The sequence below is a fragment of the Falco cherrug genome, chromosome 1, assembly GCF_023634085.1.
Source record: "Falco cherrug isolate bFalChe1 chromosome 1, bFalChe1.pri, whole genome shotgun sequence".
Classification (NCBI taxonomy): Eukaryota; Metazoa; Chordata; class Aves; order Falconiformes; family Falconidae; genus Falco; species Falco cherrug.
In genome coordinates, this window is record NC_073697.1 from 111734230 (window position 1) to 111754636 (window position 20407).

At 50.3% G+C, this 20407-nt stretch overlaps 2 protein-coding genes and 1 long non-coding RNA gene across 11 annotated transcripts in view; 2 read left to right on the forward strand and 1 right to left on the reverse strand.

Annotated features, from left to right (window-relative positions):
* AATF (apoptosis antagonizing transcription factor) overlaps positions 1 to 12549 on the forward strand; it is a 55641-nt gene extending 43092 nt beyond the window's left edge. Inside the window, exon 12 of the mRNA XM_055720403.1 lies at positions 11366 to 12549. Within this exon, the coding sequence (XP_055576378.1) occupies positions 11366 to 11429 (64 nt within the window). The 3' untranslated portion in view covers positions 11430 to 12549. The remainder of the gene's footprint in view (positions 1 to 11365) is intronic.
* Positions 12550 to 14069: 1520 nt separating this feature from the next.
* On the forward strand, positions 14070 to 17444 carry LOC129736778 (uncharacterized). The gene is made up of 2 exons (XR_008733845.1): positions 14070 to 14439; positions 16847 to 17444. It is a non-coding gene; the product is annotated as an uncharacterized LOC129736778 (long non-coding RNA).
* ACACA (acetyl-CoA carboxylase alpha) overlaps positions 17400 to 20407 on the reverse strand; it is a 148108-nt gene continuing 145100 nt past the window's right edge. For all 9 annotated transcript variants that reach the window (XM_055720345.1, XM_055720359.1, XM_055720332.1 and 6 more), the window contains one exon: positions 17400 to 20219. In XM_055720345.1, coding sequence (XP_055576320.1) covers positions 20093 to 20219 — 127 coding nt within the window. In that variant the 3' untranslated portion in view covers positions 17400 to 20092. The remainder of the gene's footprint in view (positions 20220 to 20407) is intronic.

The following is a 20407-nucleotide window of genomic DNA, read 5'->3' on the forward strand; positions in this document are numbered from 1 at the left end:
GTATACACTTCACAGTGATGTGATTGTGCTCTGAGCCATTTTTTTTTTCCGGTCAGGCACTTAAAAGGCATGACCCCAAAATAAATACACGTCTGAACAACGGGGCGCTCTGTGTTGTAGTATGAGAAATTTTGAAGTGTCAGTGAGCTGTATATAAAAAAGGGTTGTAGACACAGAGCTGGGAGGCCATTCCCCTTAAGTTCTACCAGTGGCTACGGTGGCAGGTATATACTTGGAAAATGCCAGTAAATAAACAAGTATGTGCAGCTGTGGATGGGTAGAAGCTTGGGCGGATGGCACAGGGTCCGGGGGGCACGAGTGGTGGTGTGATTCTGGTTCTTTCTTGGCTGTGCCAAGTCCTCGCTCCCTGCGATGAACTGCATGAGCCCTTTGTCACTGGGGCAAAAGCAGAGGGGAGTAGTCTGTGACTGTTGTCTTGCTTTGCTTGCTGTGAGTTGCTGTTGAGGGTGCGAGTCTGTGTATCACTGTAATACCTTGCTCTTTTCTGTATATTTAATATGTACAGGAATGCATTTGGGGCCTGATTCTCCTGTACGTTTAAGCCATTTTACACTACTCTGGCTGTGCAGATAGACCTTAAAATAGTGCAATGAAGTGCTGGCACTCACCTGGAGGTCCAGGGGTGGTGTCACGGCTGTGGGAAGACCAGGGCTTCTGAGGATCTGGCACGTCAAGTTTATCGCCTGCAACTGCCACTGGCTGGGGAAACAAAGAGCAGATGTGTGAGGAGCAGCAGCCTGAGCACGTGTAGAGAAGTGGATGAACAGTCACTCCAGAATTGTTTTACAGCTTGAATTTGAGAAAAGAAACATACAAGTATAATAACTGCCTTTGTCAACATCACTGCCACTTTCTTTCTTATTCTTGCTGCTGGTTGGAATAATAGCATTCGTGCAGGCAATTAATCTTCCACTTGCCAGTTTTTCATGCACCCTACGCATGGGCATGGCTGTTTAACCTTGCGCTCACATATATTATGTTGTAATGTGTGGGACACTGGTGGCCTTGAGCCCTCCTCTATTTTAACCCCTCTTTGGTAGTATTTTAAAACATACACTGGAAAGTGATTTTTATGGTTATCTTGGGGGATATGTTTATAGACTTAAATACATTTATTGTACTCTTGGGCCAAGGTTTTTCTGATCGGTCCAAGGTCATTGCTATGTATACAGGCCTGCCCTAAGACAAGGAACCTGAAGGCTAAAACTTGAATATGAGTGTGCTCCGGTGGTTCTCCAGGGGAGACAGGAGTTACCCAGGATTAGAACAGCGTTGGTTGTGATTTCACCTAGGTTTGAGGGTGGCATCATGTGTGTGCCACTTCTTGGACTTCCCTTGAAATACCCTTTTTGCATCTTCCATGACGTAGGGTACTGTGCCGATCCCATTCCTTCAGTATCTAGCCGTAGTCTCATTTTTAATAGAAGCATCCTTCAGTACCACCATGTGCAACAGAGTTGGGAAGGCGCCGGTCTTCTCTGGTTTACACTTTGGGAAATGAGGCACAGAGAAATGATAGCCAGTATCTCCAAAGGCATTTGAGAAATCCATGAGTCTAGAGCTCGGACTTGCCAAAGGTGACACAGCAGGTCTGGGCTAGAGCTGCAGTTGAACCCAGATCTTCTGTACAGTCACCTTCAGCTGGTCTAGCTCTGAACAGCCACATATTTTTAGGAGATCAGACATCTGTGCACTTGCAGAAAGCTCCTATGCTAGGTAGATGTGTTCTGTATGGGCAGACTGAGGCTAAAGATGCCTGCTGAAGGCCTGCGGGTCCATAGGCAAGTGAGCATATTTTGGGTACGTGCGGTGTTGCTGTATCTGCAGGAATGGATCCCATAAACAGCCTAGTTGTGGCAAGGTCAGGCGAAGTCTGTGTTCCTGGGAAGAGCTGTGTGTGGATTTTGGTTTTGTTATATCTCCATCAGCTTTGATATATAGATCTTCAGATCTTTGCACTGTACGTGTGTGTGGAACAGAGACTAAACACAGACACTTTAAAAAAAGGTGTAATATCAAATTACTGCTAAGTTTGATGAACATCATTATTTCACCTCTGGAGGACGGTAACTTGCAGGAGAGACATTCTTTAAGGACACAGATGTTTGGTCCAAACACCTTTATCTCCCAAGACAACTCAGGTTATTCTGACAGGTAAAACAAGATTGTGCAAATATGCAACAGTGATCTAATCAGCTGGAACAACAGCAATATTTTAACTGGCGCTACCTTTTAACAGCATCATTAAGGGCTCTCATTACTCTTTTATTAGAGGCTCACTCTATTTCTTATCAGATTACAGAATGAACATAACTCATGGCACTGATTTGATCTCTTGTTAAAGAGGATTACAGCTTTGCATTAACTTGGATTGACACGGTTTATAATTTGCTGTTGATACACATGCTGGCGGTGTCACATGTTTGACCCCCTCCCCACAGCACTGCTGAGGAAAAGGACACCCATACATCATCATTAAAGATGGCACCCAGTGCAGAAATGGGAGGCAAAAGGAGCCTTTTCTGCAGTAAAGTCAGGCAGGACAAAAGAGACGTGTTCTCAAGTGCAAGCTGAAATTCGGAACGGGGATTTATAACTGGGTGAAGGTGGGGGAGAATATATCGGCTTTTAGATGGGTTGTTTTTTACCTCGGCAAATGGTTCCTCATTACAGAGGAGGACTTTGCATCCGTTATGACCCGAATTAGAGGGAAAAAGATGGCTGTAATGGGATGGTGTCAAACCACACGGTTCCACCGCAGTGTGAGGCACAGAAGCCTTTCCAGGGGCTGAGGAGTTTCCCCCGCTCTTCTCGGACCTCTCAACATTGTGATTGTCACCAGCTAGTGAACTGGTCCCTGCCTTCGGGCAGTACTGATCGCACACCGCCAGCTGATGGGTTAGTTAACCTGTTTGCCTGTGGTGGAAGTTTCCTTACCGTCGTGCCCCTGGTTTGTAGAAGCCCAAGGCCAGTGGGGCTTCAGGCTAGGGCGGCATGTCTGTGTGGTGGCTCCCTTTGTCCAGCTCCCGTGTGCTGCCCATGTGTGGTGGGGCTGGTCACGGTGCAGTTCCTCTACATTTTTTTTTCTTTTCTTTTTTTTAACATACGGTCAAGTTCCAGCAGCCACTGCTTTAGCATGGATGCCTGTATATACATACATATGTACATATACAGTCTCTCCACACCTGTGGCATTATGTTTTGTGTTTGACTTTGGAAGTGCAGACTGGCAAGGCAGCGGAACTGGGCTCAGGGCAGGGATCACTGCCTGAAATCCCACGGTCAGGTGCAAGAACTTAAGCCCATGACTCCACAGTTGTGTTGGCCTTAGGTCGTGCTTGGTGGAAGAGCATCCAGCCCACTCACAGTCTTGCACGAGCAGACCAGTGCCTGCTGGGAAGCTGAATTAAGACACAGATTATCCAGCTGCCAGTGAGGTCTGGATTAGAGCATTTCCCTTGGATTCAGCCAGGGTGTTGTGTATTATTTTCCCAATCAGCATTCTCACTCTTGGACTTAGTGCAGTTGCTTTGTCACAGTGTGTCTTGCTGCAAGCAGAGAGGGGTACGTAGTAGGAAATCCTGGTATTAAAAGATTAATTTACTTATATGACATAAGAGTTTAATATTAAAAAAAAAAAAAAAAAAAAAAAAAAAAAAGGTTGGTGAGATACCAGCCTTTAACTTAGCTCATTTTGTACTTTGGGTATTAAACCACCATGAGACCAGATTAATGGAGGACTTTGGGCTCTGTGATTGTCAATCCAGTATGTTCACCATGACAGAAGACCCGGGAAGGAAGCAAAGCCCTTCTTTCTGGAACAACTAAACCAGCAGCTTCTGTGCTGCGTGGCACAAACCTCAGGTGACCGTGTTGGCATGGGGAGAATTATTCTAAGTTTATATAGACACAGCCTGGAAGAAAAGTTGTCCTGCTTTGTATCGGCTTTGTTTTGGGAAACAAAGGGAGTGGCGCTAACATGGAGGGGGCAGTCTCTCAGAGTGTGCAGCGCTGATGTTTTAGGGAGAACTGGTGTTTCTGGCATGAGGCTGTGGGTGGGAGGGCAAGCTGCCTACCTGGGCTCTTCAGCTTCTGGAAGAGCCCCCTGATGTGGTGGAGATACATGCATCGGGGGAGACACGTGGACTCTCTTGGGGAGGTGATGTGTAGCCTGCTGCTCACCCTGAGCTGCCTCGTTCAGCGACCTAGTGCTTGGCGCGGGGGAGCCTTAGACCTGAGCTGCATTGGGAACCCAGGGAAAAACGTGTTGTTCTGTGAAACTAACCCTGCTTGGCTTGGCTGTTGGTCCCAGGGCATCGTGGCTTTGGTATCATCCTGCCCTTTGTGTATCATTTTGTTTGGTGGATTTTATCCCCCTAACCTTTGACTTAGCCTTAGAAGTCAGCTCATGTAGATGCAGTTAAGTATCCCGTATCACTTTTAACCGCAATTGTTAGAAGGGCTGGTATTTGAACAAGGAGTTTTTGTATGTTTTGAAGCTGGCAGTATTAAGTGGTGTACGTGATCCTGGTTAGTGCCAATGGGCTGAAATCATCGTGTCCCAACATTTGATGTTTGACATCCCTAGTAAGAAGACAGGCGCCTCTGTTATGGAAATTTCCTTTTTAAAGGGAAAAAAAATAACCTGTTAAGAGCTGCAAGATGATTTGTCGTCCTTCCTTTGTGAGACAATTTGTCTTCTCCTGCATCAAATCTGTTATAAAACAGGCAAGCTGTGAAAGAGGGAAATCATCCTAGGAATATGGGATGTTAAGGTACACAAAGAATGGTCCCCTCCGTGCGCCTGTGTGCACGTCTGCGCAGGGCACTTCACATGCAGCATTACAGCGGCTGCTCTGCTCAAATACCCATCTAAAAACAGACTGAGAAGGCAACATTTTATGAATTTCATGGGGAAATTAAAGCTGCTGGAAAGCACGCCAGCAGAGCAAGTTGGAGGTTTCTGCACGTCCCTCTGTTTTGCTACTTCTCCAGCCACTTGTCCACATCTTTTACGGTGTGTGCTGTAGAAGCACGTATGAAAATATGAATGCTGTTGGGACCAAAATCAGGGTGAGAGAGATTCCACCTCTGCTCCCATTAATGCTGTCCTGAGCTCAGGGCTGGTCAGTAGGCAGACAGCTGTGCGCTGGTGTAAGGGGGTGAATGTTCAGAATTGCTGACAGAGATGGCAGGGCTGAACCCTGCATCTGGCTTAAGTTTGGGGGATGGTACTTTGAGCGCTGGTCTCTGCTGTCCTCCCACTCCCCACCCAGTCCCCAGATCCAGCCTCACTAAATGTGCAGAGTCCCTTTGTTTAGGGCAAGAACCAGCTTTCTGAAATATTTATAAATCTTGTGCCTGGTCTCATGAGACAAACCAGAGGTCACATGTCACCTTTCATAATTTAAAGCCGTGGGGCTAAAAGCATTTGCAAAGACTTGAAGGACCCAATCCTGACCTGCCTGAGCGAGAGGGAATTGCGGCAGACCTTTCTGAATCTCCTTCAAGCGCCGGGCATGGTGATGAGAGCCGTCTGGCTGTGTAATTTATAGCCGGAGTTGCGCGCTCCGCTTTTGGACCGTGGCAGGGAAGCGAGTGAGAGTGCCATCTCGTGGGCCTGCCTTCCCGCACAGCACCACGCTGCCCGCACAGCACCACGCAGCACCGCACCGCACACCGGCACCCAGCAGCGCCCTGCTCCGCGTTTCAGGCCCCTCACTTTAAAGGACATGGGTATTTTAATTCAGCTTTGATGATTGCTGCTGCCTGTTCTGCTCCGCATCAGCGACTGTAGCATGGGTTTGTCTCTGCGGCAATAGCAGCGTGGGGGATGCATGCTGGAAGGTGTGTGAACACGGAGCCAAACCCCACACCCCCTGTGCTACCTTAGGGTAACGCCTTCCACTAAAAATTGGGAAATAAAGGGCTTGAGCTTATTTTATCTTGCTGAGTACCTGCTCTGTTTGCTGGGCGCCTAGTAATCTGAATTTCACACTGCTGGACAAAACGTTTCTTAGGATACAAAGTTTTCCAAGAAAATGATCAGCCATGGGTTCCACAGCCAGCTTCAGTTTTCATTAGGTGTGTGTTTTTCCTCCTCCCTTTCTTCATGGGTGTTCACGTTCTGTCTTTCGCCAGTTTCTGTGAATTAAAAATCAGTTGCTCCCAATGGAGGATGTTAGTAGGAACGGGGTAGGTTTACTTCTTTCAATACTGCTTGTGGAATATTTGACTTTTTTTTTCTTCCCCCCCCCCCCCCCCCCCCCCCCCCCGAAGAGAAGTAAAAGGTAGATGGGAAAAGGTAGAGGAATTTGTCTTTTTACTAAGACAGCTCAGCAGTGGCTCATGCAGTATTGCCATATTAATAGTGCTCTGGAAAAAAACCCACCAGAAACTGAATTTTTCCCCGCAATATTGTTCTGCTAGTTTACAGAACTATGTTAAAACCCCCAGAAGTAGCATGACTGTCATTACATGGAATAATACAGCATTAGCTGTTCTCCGCTCCTGTGTGCAGGTATGTATTTGTGTTCTCCTTTGTATATTGCTGCTGCAGATGGGCAAAGCAGATTCCTGGGGAACTGTTAACAGTTTTTATGATTTGTATTTTTGATGATTCGTAGATTTGTCAGGTGTGCTGTTGCTATTAATATTCACCCAGGGCACTCCTGCCCTCTGCGTGTGTGTTTCCTTGCACTCTGCTGCAAGGATTTTGCCTATAAAGTGTGTGAAGTAGCAATACCTGGGATTTGGAGGGTGGTGAAGTCCACCGGTCGATTAGCATACAAAGCTTACGGTTTGAAGTAGCCGTTACTTTTATTTAATTTTTCAAAATAGCATTGTTGACGTGAGATGAGCGTTTCGTTTGGCGGGGAGCCGGTCAGCACTTCTGCACTGCATGGCGTGGGGGCTGCCCGTGGGGCTGGGGTTGAGCCTGGCCGTGGCACCTCTTCTGTGCGCAGCCGGATCCTTTGTCTGCGCAGCGCCGTGGCAGGGGCTCCCCACAGCTGGGAGCATTGCGTGGCTGTGCCAAGGGCTGTGCAAGTGTTAAGCCGTGAATGGGAAGACGGTGGAGCTGCTGGCTTGGGGCTTGTGCGAGGAATGCCCTGCTCAGGGTCCGCAGCGTGGCTGGGGTGGTGAGCGGCGCAGGGGCAGCCCTTCCTTGCTCTTCCTGCAAAGCCAGCGTAGCTGCAACCCAGTTGCACGTCGCACCGAAAACAGGATTCTTCTAACTGCGCAGGGGCATGGAGAGCAGAAATAAAACGCCTCCCTCGCATATACCTTTTGTCTCAGACTGCTGGTGCGTTGAAAGAAAGGGCTGTGCAAACTTTCTAGGTGCCTGGGAGGGCTGGTGGAGTGGGCCTTGGGGCTGGGAAGGGGTGAGCGCCTGGGCACAGTGCTCCTGGCACGCCGAGCACCTGTGCCATCCACTGCCTTTGGAGCCGGCTCAGAAGAAATGCATAAATAATTAAGCCAAGGTACTTACACACACATGTTTTATGGCAAATGGCTGTGTGGTTCGTGATCATTTTTTCCAGAAACAGGTTTTATGATAATATAGTAAAAATATTAAATTAGAAAATGCCTCACTAAGGGTGATAAAACCTTACTACAGTGGAAATAGGTAATTATCCCCTCTACAGCCTAAATGACAGTTTAAAAGAAATAAAAATGTTAGTGCTCATTACTTGCTTTTGTAGGTTGCAATAAAGGGTAAGTTAAATTTTAATTCAAGGAAGACCCCTGTATCGACCTGCTTCTTTCACACTCTCTACCTGAGGTGTAAGTGCTGTTAATTACTCGCATAGGTTATTCCTCAGCACATTGCTAAGACCAGTACCTCTTTGTGCTAAAGTCACCTTTCCTTCATCGGGAGGTAGCGGACTTGCAGTGGGGTGGGTTGTTTCAACTCAGTGGCTCAAGTCTGATGTTTAATATCTGTGGGTGGAGGAGAGAAATTTTATATTTTTTAACCAAAATCCAAGTTCATTATGCATAGCCTTAAGGGGGCTGAAAGTATTAAAATCCACACTTACCCTGGTGAATTGAAACAGAGACAAGGTTAAACCTGGAGGATTGATGAGTTTTACTCTCTGCATGGTTAAATCCTGCTGAGGGGAGATGCTGTAGAAGAAAGGTAGCCTGGATGATGAGAAGAGGAAAAAAAAGGTGGGTTTTTTTTTTGCAGGGTGAAATATTTGTTCTGTTTCAGGGTTGGTGGGGTTACCTGATTTCCTTCCTTCTCCTGTCACTCTCTGCCAGGGTCTCTACCCTTGCTGTGTTATTGGTCAAACAGCTCCATTTGAATTGTTACTTCTGCAGAGGTTGCCAGCATCATGCCCAGAAGGATCAAGCCGTGAGGGTGCTGAGCTGGGTGCTGGGTGGGGTGCTGCAGGGCCTTCCTGCCTGCAGCCATGGGTGCAACCCCTCTTTGCAGCCCTGAAACCTGGGGTGCGAACGTCAGGAGTCTGTTGGTTCTGGCAACATTTCTCTGCCAGTGAAGACAAATTCTCGCTTGAAGTCTCCCTGGGCCCTGCTTGCTTGAAAAATGGCTGTTTATTTAAAATCTGTAGGATTGGAGCAAATTCAGCATTGATCCCTGAACTCTTGTATCCATCAGACGACTACCAAAAAACAAAAATGAAGACAGAACCCTCGGGAGACTGACTCTCCACCAGTGGGAAAGGCCAAGGCAGGCTGCAAAGAAACATTACGCTGGGCGTTTGCCTGCTCGCCGGGAAGGCACAGAAACTCTTGCTGTCTTTGGCTGGTTTCTGTGGGGCTTCCCAGGAGGTGCGCATTATTATTTGAACTTCCTTACGGGGGACTGTACAAAAGTGAATGTATGAGAGGAGAGGGGCGTGTGCAGGGAAACACAGATGGGAGCCCCTGTGTGCAGTGCAGGTGATGTTTGGGACTTGGTATTTTGCAAAATGCCTTTGCGGTGTTTGGCTAAGCAGTGAGTGGAGCCTGAGTGAGACGTGTGGGCACAATAAAAGCAGTTTCTGTCACCCGCTGGCCCTGGGGTGTGGAAGAGGAGAAGGAACAGACCTGCGTGAGGTTTGCTGCGGGTGCGAGCAGTGGTCAGGCTGAACGGCGTCTGCCTGGGAGTGGATTCACGCCCCTAGCAGCGCTTACACGGGCTCCAAACAGGATTCCTTCAGCCCAGGTTTTTTGTGTTGCCCAAGTGACTCAGTAGCCAGAGGAGAGTGTGGGGTTTATAGCCAGGACGAGGAATAGCCCCGCACTGGGCCGTTAACGTTGGCCGAGGGCAGTGGAAGCAGTGGATCCTCCCAAGCCACAGCATTTTCCAGTGGGAGGGGAGAAAGAATGAAATCGAGATGTTGAAAGTACCCAAACCACTCAGCCTCCTCTGACAGGAGCAAACTGCAAGTGTTTGTCAGCTTTGCCCACCTGAGTGTGAAATGATCTTCTATCAAAACACCAGTTTCAGCATTTCCCTCTCTGCTCCCAACACGTGAGCCCCGCTGTGGACTGGAGCTGCTGCGCGCTGCCCGGGAATTTCATCGAGATTGCAGGACAAGTGGAAACGTTTGCTCAGTGTAATGATGGGGTCTGAGCTGAGCTGGCAAAGCAAGGCTGGAGGGCCATGATTAAATAGCATCATTCTGCATTTTCCTTCTGATCATTTAACGGAGCCTTAAAGTCGCAACGTCCTTGTTGGCAGTAGCGCTGCTTGCTGTCTGATTTCTCAGTTGAAACAGCAAAAACGAGTTAGGTTTATCAGTTAACAGTCAGGGAAGATGGAAAATGTTGTAGGCTGGGCTAAGGCATTCCTCTCCCTCTTCTTTTCCTTTCAAGTGCACGAAGTTTTCAACTTTTCATGTAGCAGATCTGTTTCGATTTTGCATTTGCGTTACACTTGCAGAAACCTGCCTGCACGCTCCCGATGTAGCACAGAAACTCCAGTTGCGTTTTCATAGCCTTGGCTGAGCTTTGCACACAAAACACGGTGTCGACCATTTTGTTAGGTGAGGAGACGTATCCCTCACCACAGACTCATTTTCTGAGGGTAGAGCAGCTGATTGGTTAATTAGCTTCTAAATGAAAATTAATTTAAGTGATGTGGCCCTGCGAATTAGAGTGGTTTCTTGTCTCGGTGGTCCGTGCACATCTGTCCATCCTCCTGCATTGCCCGAACGTGTACTTTGTTCCTTGTCTTCCTGGGATTAATGGCTGGCAGTTTTGTGCCATCACTGTTCAAAACTTACAAGTTCCTTCTTTCACAAGGCTGACGGGTAACGTTCTCCAGTGGAAGCGTCTGCAAGAGGCAGACAGCTTTCAAACCAGTTGCCGTCTTTTATTGATCTGTGAGGGAGCGAGGCGCCAAAGGAGCCTCTAGTGAGAGTGGTCCCTGTTGTGGTCATAATCGAGGAGGCAGCCAAACCCGCAGTGTCTCTGTCAGCTCTGCGACTCACCCCTTGAAGCTGTGCTCTACTCCTTCTTGAGCGGTGGAGAAGTCTTATTTTCTCTGCCTGTCCTGACAGTTCTTCTGGCCTGGCTTCTGCTGCTTTCCCAGGTGCTGGCCCACAGCGATGGGCTCCTTTGGTTATTGCTGTGATGACCCTGGTGGATGTTGGTGTGCTCTGAAGGAAAAATCCGTCCTCTGTGGAACCAACACTGCGCCCTGTGCGTGTCATCCCCTTACATCCCCTTACATACCCCTTACAGGCTGCTGCTTTAGAAAACAAGGCTCTCCTGACGCTTTTTCCTTGATTTTAAGAAAGGTGTGATTCATAAAAATGCTCTCTCCCATCTCTCTTCTCAGGTTACTGTGGTTCTAAAATTAAAGATAAATAACATCAGCCCACTTTTTTTAAATTTTTTTTCCATAAGGGAAACTTGCTCCTGTTATCAGAATTGCTGCATATGTGATATTAATTGGAATCTTGTTGCTGGGTCATTTTCATTGTTTTTCAAGTACCGTCAAGTCCAAGAAAATGTATGAAAACTAAATTATAGTCCCACGTAGACTGTCTGATTGAATCCTCTTCATGGTCTCATACATCCTATTAAAATATTCAATCTTGTTTTCTTACTTGAAGAGCCTGTCTATAAAGGGCAAACTTATAGAAAACCTCATTCTCCAGAGATATGGTATCCAGCCACACTGAAATATTTACATATTTCTGTACCGAGTGTGATTGGTCTTACGCAAGTTCTTCCCTTTGCTTGTATTTATTAGTAAAGACTGTTGAATGCATTTTTAATTATACAAGGCCTTTTCATTTTAAGGAGTGGATGGTTTTGCTGGTAGACTCTTGCTTACATTTTGACCTTGAAAAGTAACTTTTCCCTCTCCTCCTTCCTCTTTTCCCCAGGACGGAGCTTTATCGTTCACTGTTTGGAAAAATCATGAGTCCCGAAGAACCCGAGCAGAATTAGCACCAGGCCTTGGCACCAGGACGGACCACACCGGACGCTGCCCTGTCTCGTGGCATCTCCTCTGGCCAGCCCTGCCTTCGTGTGGTCACTAAAGCTGCCCGGGAGCACCCAGAGCAAGGTCCCTCCAGCTGCTAAAAACCTCACTGGGGACATTAAATGTGGTTCCTGCTAAATCACAGCGGCTCAGAAGGAAGAGTGGGGGGCAGACATTTAGCTTGGCTGAACGCCCTCCTCACTAGCTTTAAAACGGACCCTGCTTCCTGCCAAAGACAATCCATTTTTAACTATTCTCTTTAAATTCCTGACCTTGATTTTGCAATCTGCTCAGCATGGGCACGGCGTTCTACCCGGGGGGAGGGACACGCAATTCAGACCAGCAGGGACCACCAGCCCCCCCTGCAATCAGGTCACCCACGTTTGTATTAAATCCTTAGAGATTTTTATTTGGGGGATTGGGGATGGGGGCGGGGAGGGGAGGGGAGTGTTTAAGCATGCTGTTCTGGTCGTCGGCTGCATATCTGGAATGTGTGACTTTATTTTTCACCGAGTCAAGAGGATTTAAATGTCATTTACATAATTAACATGGCCTTAAAACAGAGAAAAGGTGCTCTCCCTTGCAGCCAGCCAGAGCTCCCAGTTCACGCTCCCGTTTCTGAATGAGCGCTCCCTGCACACAGGGACATTTGCTGACTGGCGATGAGCACAGCACGGGGGTACGTCTGGGGATATTTCTGCAATTAGATGATATTGGTGAATTTTTCAGTCCAGCATTGATCCTGTACACTTAATTATTTCTGCTGATCATGACTGAGCCGTCCTGTCTGCACCATCACCATGACACGCAGATGAAGGATGCGAGCACAAATGTAAAACTGGCCAGAGGAGATGGCTCACTTGGGGGTTTTGTGGGGTTTTTGCATCCAAAGGTCAGAAGGTGGAAGTTAAATCCCCGTAAGGGGAATTTGTTAGCCTGCTGTGATCAATCTGAAATGGAGGTTATCTTGTGTAAGTAATATGTGCGTATATACGTGTATACGATGCCCATTGCTTGTGACTACGCGCAGGGCGCTGGCTTTGGTTTGTGTTTTGCGCGATCTAATTAAAATGCTTTGTAACCTGATTGTCCACGTGTGGTGAGCACAGCAAAGGTGCCGGCAGCCACGGCCTCTCTGAGCCCCACCGGTGTTACTGACCTGACGTCTCTTTGCACAGAGCCGGAGCTGCACCAGCAGCAGCAGAGCAGGCAGCGAGCAGCCAAAACGCGGGGAGTTTTAAAGCCGGAGAGGCAGGAGCGCTGCAGGATGGGCCTGGAAATTTCTTGTGCAGCTGGAGCTGACGTACCAGGGGCTGCAGACCTGGTCAGACTTGGTACAGCGATTTCACAGCTGTCGGGGTGCTGGTGAGAGGAGACCCCCTCCCCAGGGCCCACTCGTGGCGTGTGGGGTGCTGTGGGCTTGTCACCACTGAGCTGCTTCCCACGGGCACAGGGCAGCTGCGACTGAGCCTGGGGGTGTCTTGGTGACACCCATCGCATGTCACAAAAATGTTAAGGTTTGCAATAGTACTGACATTTTTGTTCAACCACTGAAAATCCCCATTTCTGAACTTCATAGTAAGCCAAAGGGGGTTTTTTTGGTTGTTTTTTCCCTTGCATGTAAGTTGCAGCCTACCAGCTTCAGTGGGCAACTAGACCTTACGTTTTTTTAGTAATTTTTTTCTTATTAAGCTTAAATAAAAATACTCTGTTTTTAAGTATGTGACAGGTTAGATCACAGGGAGAGAAGCCCACTCCAGGACCCGTGCGTCCCAGCAGGCGAGGCCCAGCATGCAGGAGCAGACAGTCCCACCGGCGATGGCCCCTTTCCCTCTGCACCTGCCGTGCTGCTCCCTGGTCCTGCCTCTGCTTGAAACGGTGCGTGTTGTAACACAGTTTTATCCTTCTTTTCCTTTAGAAGACTTTGTAGCTGTGGTGTTGTGCTTCACTGTGTCCCTAGAGCTGTTTGCAGATCTGAAATTAATCATTTTTGTGCTCCACCAGTACAGATTTAAGTCTCCCTTCTGGTCACCTGCTTCCAGTAAATACCTTCCCAACACCTTCAACACTGTGTGGAGCACAGAGTCTGCCACAGCAAGGGAGAGCTGGCTCGGCTGCAGAGACTTGGCCTCAACAGCGGTTGGTGTGTGAAAAAAAATCCCTGGGTTTAAAAGCAGAAAAAGAAGCGCACCTGTGGCTGGGTGCCACCACCCCTGCACAGAGCAGCGCGGGGCCAGCTGTGCAGCGTGAGGGGCCAGTCACCAGGCACAGAAATACTCCTTTGGGCAGGGGGGCTGTGCGCTACTCTGGGGCCTCTGATTTTTTTTTTTTTTTTTTTTTGTAAAGCAGGGAAGAAAAAGTGTGACAATGTCGTTGGACCCAGCGCCTCCGACCAGTGTGCCCGAGCACTACCTGGGTTTTTGCCTGTGCCAGGAGCTGCCGGCACCATGAAGCCGTCACAGATTTTCTTTTTCCTTTCCTCACTGGTGCTGGTCCTTGGCCCTCTCAGTTGATGCGGGGAGAGGCGGCCGCGGAGGGCAGGCTCCCTGCCCTGTGGAAGAATGTAGCATTTTTCTTGGCTTTATAAAATAAGTGCCAAGGTGAGTATTGACTTTGTGTGGAAAACATACATATCATGGATGAATAAATCTTTATACTCGCTTGCAGCAAAGCAGTTCTCAGGGAAGTGCATTGATTTCTCCTGTCCCCCTCCAGCTCGCAGCTCTCTGGTCAAAGTTTGCCAGGCAGAAACACACTAAATGTCACTGTTGACTCCTCTCTGCTACCTTTTCTATTTCAGGATCCCACTGATGACCTTACGTACAGCAAGGAGCCCAGCAGCGATGCTCATCCCTCCCATGAAGCTCACGCAAGCTGCGAGAGGCACAGGCAAAGCACCACTGGGGAGCTGTGGGAGAAGGGCCCGGAGGATCCCTGGCCGCGGGGAAGGGCTGGGTTTTGACACATCTGTACCAGGTATGTTGAACGACCCTGTGTTCATTAGCGAGCCGATTGGTTTAGTTGTGTGATGCTTGTCAGTGGGCTGCTCCAGTGCAGCGGGCCACCCCCACGGGCCTCCCAGCTGTTGTGGTCCTCAGGATGTAACCATCTCCCATGGCAAACCCTGGCAATGTCACGTTCTGTCCCCTCCCCGCTGTGAATTCCGGCTCCCCAGCAACAGGCAGGAACTGGCACAACATGGTGGCACCTTCCACCTTGCTGTATTGGCACGGGCCTCCCGCCGAGAGCCAAGGCGTGCGTCCCCTCCGCTTACTTTCTGGGCGGCAGCAAAGCTGTGTGGTCTTCAGCAGCATTAAAATCTCATGGTTTAAGAACCACAATTCTGAAAGGCATCAAGGGGAGTAAATTAGCTGCTTCCAAAATTTCTGCCGGTGGAATGGCTTCATGCTGCTCGCACTGTCGGCGCGAGCATTAAGGCTGTCTAGCAGAGAGCACCGTGGCCCTTCCCTGCTTTGGGGTGTGCTGTGCTGGCAAGTTGGCTGGCCTCTCGTTGTGGCTGTGGCACATGCTGCCACCCCTTTCCAGTGTGACTTCTGTGTCCTTTAAAGTTGTAGCACCCAGGGCACTCGATTCTCTCCCCTCCCCCACCCCCCCCCTTTTTTTTTTGAGAGAGAGCTGGATGTAATGTTAAAAGGGTAATATGAAACACTTTAAATGTGATAACTTCTCGTTTGTATTGTTTGAAGAGATAAGAGTCAAAGCCCTACTAAGCATGCTTTTAAATTTACTTATCAGTGTTTAAGCAGGCTTTTCTCCCTGCCATCCCCCCGCCACCACCTGGGTAGTGTGATACACGGGGAGAACCTGGGCCGGCAGCGTCAGCTTATGAGGCCCCGTTTCATCTGCTGACCTTGCTGGTAAGGGCAGCGCTTTATTCCTGGCATGAAAATGGTCCCTCGCCTGGATTTGAATATGCTGCAGGAGAAAGTGCAGCCTGTGTAATCCCCCAGTAACAGCTCATCAGAGCCACCGCCCGGAGAGGCTCCAGCGGGGACGTGCCCGTCTGGCAGCTCTGCCCTCGCGCGCAGCCGTGGCCATGGGCACCTCGCAGCCCCCTGCGACGCAGGACGGCCAGGGAAGGGGCTGCACTGTGCATTACACACCAGCATCCCCAGTCTGGTTGAACTGGGGCAGGCTCTGCTCACCCAGTTCCGTCCCCATCCCCGTCCCCATCCCTGCTGGGCAGGTCCAGCACGAGCGTGCCCGGCATCGTGGCACGGTCAGCAGCTCTGAGTGCTGTTTAATAAGGGCACAGATAACCAGGATGATTTGTACTAAGTTTTCCTAATGCTGCCAATTAACAGCAAGTGAGATATTTCCCCCACCCCAGTAGAATATTAATTCTTTATTAATTCATGATACAGCTGCTAATTAGTACCTACACAAATGGGCATTATACCTTTGCGAACCATTGCACAGCAACTAGAAGGTGTACTGGGGAATTACGTGTGCGATGCGGGAGGGGCAGGGGGTTGTGATAATCCTCTCCCCCCCCCCCAGTCCCACAATAGCAAAGAATTTCAACTTTCAGACAAACAACTTCATTTACAAGTGTGTCTCTAATTAGCTGCAGAATTAGTAAAGCAGAGTTTTCCCCCCATAGATCGGCCAAACCCCTGAGGGAGGCTGTGGAATAGAGAGAATCGCATTTCCAATTATTTTGTTGAATTGCTAATTTAGTTATTGTGCCTGGCGTAATTGTGATGGGTATTGGGTGTGCAATTCAATTTGTTTTAAATATTTGTGGGAAGGCTGATCAGTAATGGAGCTGACCTATTTCATGGCCCAAATTGAGAGAAGAGACTAAAACAAAAAACAGCTACAAAGCCACAGTTTGTCTCAGTTTTTATTTTGATGTCTCTCATCCCTCTTAAGACTGTTGATGCAACAAAAGGTTTACATTAAAAGATGATGGCACTTTGATCTTGGGCTTTTGAGAGCTTACAGCTTTGGTACTTCTTTTCTTGGCATTTTAATATGTAGATATTTTAGGCTAAAGAGTTTTAAATGCATTTCTGGAGTTCAGTAGGGTCCATCCCCCCACCCCCCAGTTTTTAACTGTCAGGATTCTGGTTTGAGAAATACGTGAAAAATAACTGCTGGCATTGTGTTTGCCAACGCGCCCCCGTTTCAGGTGTTGCACTATTAACGTGGGGAACTCCTGAAAGGTGTTTGTGTTTCCCGAGCTCCCAGGTTGGCAGGGGACACCCTTCACCCAAGGGTCCTGGCAGTTCCTCCTTCCCAGTGGGCTCCTGCCAAGCAGGTCGCTGCCTACGCTCCAGGGAGAGGGGGCAGGGACGTTCTCCCACCACCCTCGGAGGCAGTCGCTGGGGCTGGGTTTTTCCCTTTCTGTTTGATTCAGGTGCTGCAATGACTGAACGACAACAATACATCTGTGCCAGAGGAACAGGACCTGCTGCCAGCTCTCCGGGATGGCAGCCATGGGTGGGAGTTACACCCGGAGCATTGGGCAGAGACCGGAGCCTGCGAAGGGACGAGGAGCTGGTCCTTCTGCCCCAGCTTAGCGCCGGCCGGCCGGCCCCTCCTGCCGCCTAGGACACAGGGTGGGCACGAGGAAACTTGGCGAACAGCGAGTACTTGTGCGCAGTTTGTACACAGACTGCTTTCCTCTGGCTGGGCGAGGTGTCGGGATGGGCTGTGCCCTGTCAGGTCGCAGCTCAGGAAGTTTATTACAAAATTCCCTGAGCCTGACCACGGGCAGGAGCAGGCTGTGATGGGCTCAAGCAGCTCCGGTGAGGGCACACGGGGGCCTTCGGCTCCATCCTCCCGGCAGCCACCGGCCCTCATTCAAGCGATGCCACAAAAACTCCTTCTTCTGGCCTTAAGGAAAAGCAGCGCTCCCCAAGGGGTGCTCGGGACAAGGGGTGACAGATTTCCACTCCCCACAACAGAGCTGTAATTCATTCTTTTTATTAAAAGAAATTGAGGTAAGTGAAATACTTCAGCACCAGCGAGAACTGTGTGTACCGAGGGCAGTTTCTGCACCACCCCTGCCCCGCTGGGCAACAGACCCACACGCCTGCGGCGCCGGGGCTGGGGGGAAGGGCTGGGACATCAGCCGGTGCCGGTGCCAGGCGTTCCTGCAGGCCCGGCCCTCTGCGGGGCTCCCCAGGGCTCGAGCCGCACTGGGACCCCAGGCCAGCACGGCTGTTACCCAGCGGCTGGTTTTTGGAGCTCCTTTACCCCAGTATGAAGTGGAGCCTGACCCAGCGCCTGTAACACTGACCAGAGGGGTTTGCTCTCGGCAGCGACAGTTCCCCCCCCAGGCAGAAGGACAGACCCGTGGGCACTGGGACGTTTCCCGTAACACCTGCGGATGTCCTGGATAAGGGACTGACTTGTGACACCACCATATAGGAAATACTGGTGACAGCAGAGGAGGAGCCCAACATGTCACCTGTGCCGCGATGCCTCCCAGCAGTCCTGCCTGGCTGACACATTCTCTGTCCTGTGTGTCCTGCTGCAGGCCACATGGGCATAAAAACATCTTTGGGGGTTGTTCAGGGGGCTCTGGTAGGGAAAAAAGGTCTTTTAGATCAAATTAGGGTTCTTAACTATTAAGAAAAAGCCAGTCCTTCAGATGAGAGAGCTCCACGGGGCAGGGCTGCACCACTGCTGCACGTGCCGCTGGGGAGGAGAGCAGTGACCCCAGTGCTGCACCTCCGGCTGCACTGCGCTTCAGAAGGAGACAGTACAGGTGTGAGGCACTGGCGTCATCATTAATTCATCCTCATAAAAACGTCCCTTCCGATTCGTGCTGTACTAAAAGAGGAATTGTAACATCTGAAATACCTTTAAGACAATTATTGGTGTAAACTCTCCAGTACGACCCCAAGCAGGTTCCATAACAGTATCTATGTATTAGGGGCTGACTGTGCTTCCCTCCAGAGCTCCACCCTCTCTGGTATTTCATTCAGGATACCCATGGAAATAAAAGAAGTGTAGAAATCGGGCAGCCAGGCTGGGGGCAGCCTGCGGCGACCTACGCCCCTGCCCCACCTCGGGCCCGGAGCCTGGCTCAGTGCTGGCGCTGCACTTACCTGCCCCGGAGCCAGCTCTTCCTGACCGCCTGCAGGGTGACCGCTGGGCTGGGAGCACCAGAAATAACTTTTCTTATATTGCCACCTTCCTGCACGGTAACAGCAGCCCCTCCCCAGCTGCTGGAGCCAGCTCCGCGGCAGAGGTGGGCAACGGAGAAAAACTTCGCTCAGCTGCATTGGACAGGGATGTCCTTTCACGTTCTAACCCACTGGGATGTTTGCTTTGTCCTTTCCCTCCCTTACCTTGGCAGGCTCTGGCTGCTTCTGCTTCAGCTACCTACTCGTATGAAAGGGACCAGCACTTGCATGAAGACCATACGCTCTCTGCAGCTGCCTGACGGGGGGCTGTGGGCAGGGGGGTGCCCATCTCTTCTCCCAGGGGACAAGCGACAGGACAAGAGGAAACGGCCTCAGGTTGCACCGGGGGAGGTTTGGGGAAACATTTCTTCACTGAAGGGGGGGCCAAGTACAGGCACAGGGGACACGGTGGGGTCACCATCCTGGGGAGGTGTTTAAAAGCCATGTGGATGTGGCGCAGTGGTGGGCTTGGCAGTCCTGGGTTAATTTGGCTTTGATGATCTTAAACGTCTTTTCCAACCTAAAAGATGCCACAATTCGGCATGTGACAGTGGGGCTGACCATGCCTGTCACCCTCAAAACAAGCAGGGAAGGAAGAGCAGAAAGGCTCCACAGCCACCTTTTGGTCTCCTCTTTCACAGGTCTCCTTCTAGGCCTCCTGCTGGGGCCTTGCACACAAGTTACTGACCAGTTCTAAAGGAACTGGGCACCAAGGCAAAGCCAGTGGAGACTCAGGCTCCAGCATCCTGCCCCACCACCTTCGCAGTCCCGGGAAGCCTTCCCCGCAGCCTGCCTGCCCGCACCACTGTCAGTGCTCTTTTTCCTCTACTACTAAGTAACAAGACGTTTGCAACAGCGGTCAGCGCTGGCTGACAGACGAGCGGGCTGGCTCGGTGGTGGGCTCCACTCACCCACAGGCTGCCAGGCAGGAGGATGCTGGGCTCCCACCTGGTGCTGGGAGGCAGAGCCCATCCTCGGCTGCAGCAGGGCTCTCGCAGGGGGAAACATTGGCACTTGTCAGCACAAAGCTGCCGCTGCAGGTGTCGAAAGAGAAGCAGGCAGGGCGCAGGGGTGTCACTGAAACGAGCCCCTGCTTTGCTGTGCCAAGCCCTCAGGGTGCCGGAGCGCCCTTCATTGCCTGGCTGTAGTGCTTTCGGGTGGCAGCCCAACAGCGAACTGATGCATTGGTCCAGTCACGCTTTGTTAAATAAATAAGGTACAGTTAGACAGCTGTAACTCAATTCCGCAGGCGCTTGTGTTTATACATTTTCCTTGTGTCCCTGGCCAAAGAAAACACTTCCTCTGGTCAGTCTGATTTGAAAAATAAAAATGTCACTCTTCCAGCATTTCCCTGAGCCTCCCCGTCTCAGTACAGTGGTCACAGTCGAGCAGACAAAGGGCAATTCTGAGCTGCTTTTTTTTTTTCCCTCCACTGTACCGGGCAGGGGGAGTGGGGGGAATCAATGCTCTTACGTTGAAGAAGGCGAGTCCATTGTGGAGAGGATCCGCACGATCTCAGCTCGCTGGGTGGGTGATATATGCTGGGTCATGTGCACTATGGAATCCATGGCAACCTCTGGATTGGCCTGGATCAGGCTGGAAAGAGGCAAGAGTTCAGTGACGGCAGCCCCGGCACTCACACCACGCGTCCGACAGGTCCCCGTCAGGCCGGGGTGGGGGCTGACACGGGGGCTGTAAGGGAGCCTGGCCGAGGCGGTGGGCGCTTGCACGAGCTGAATGAGCAGCACAAGGGCGGTGCTCGCTTGGGGGCCCTTCACGCCGCT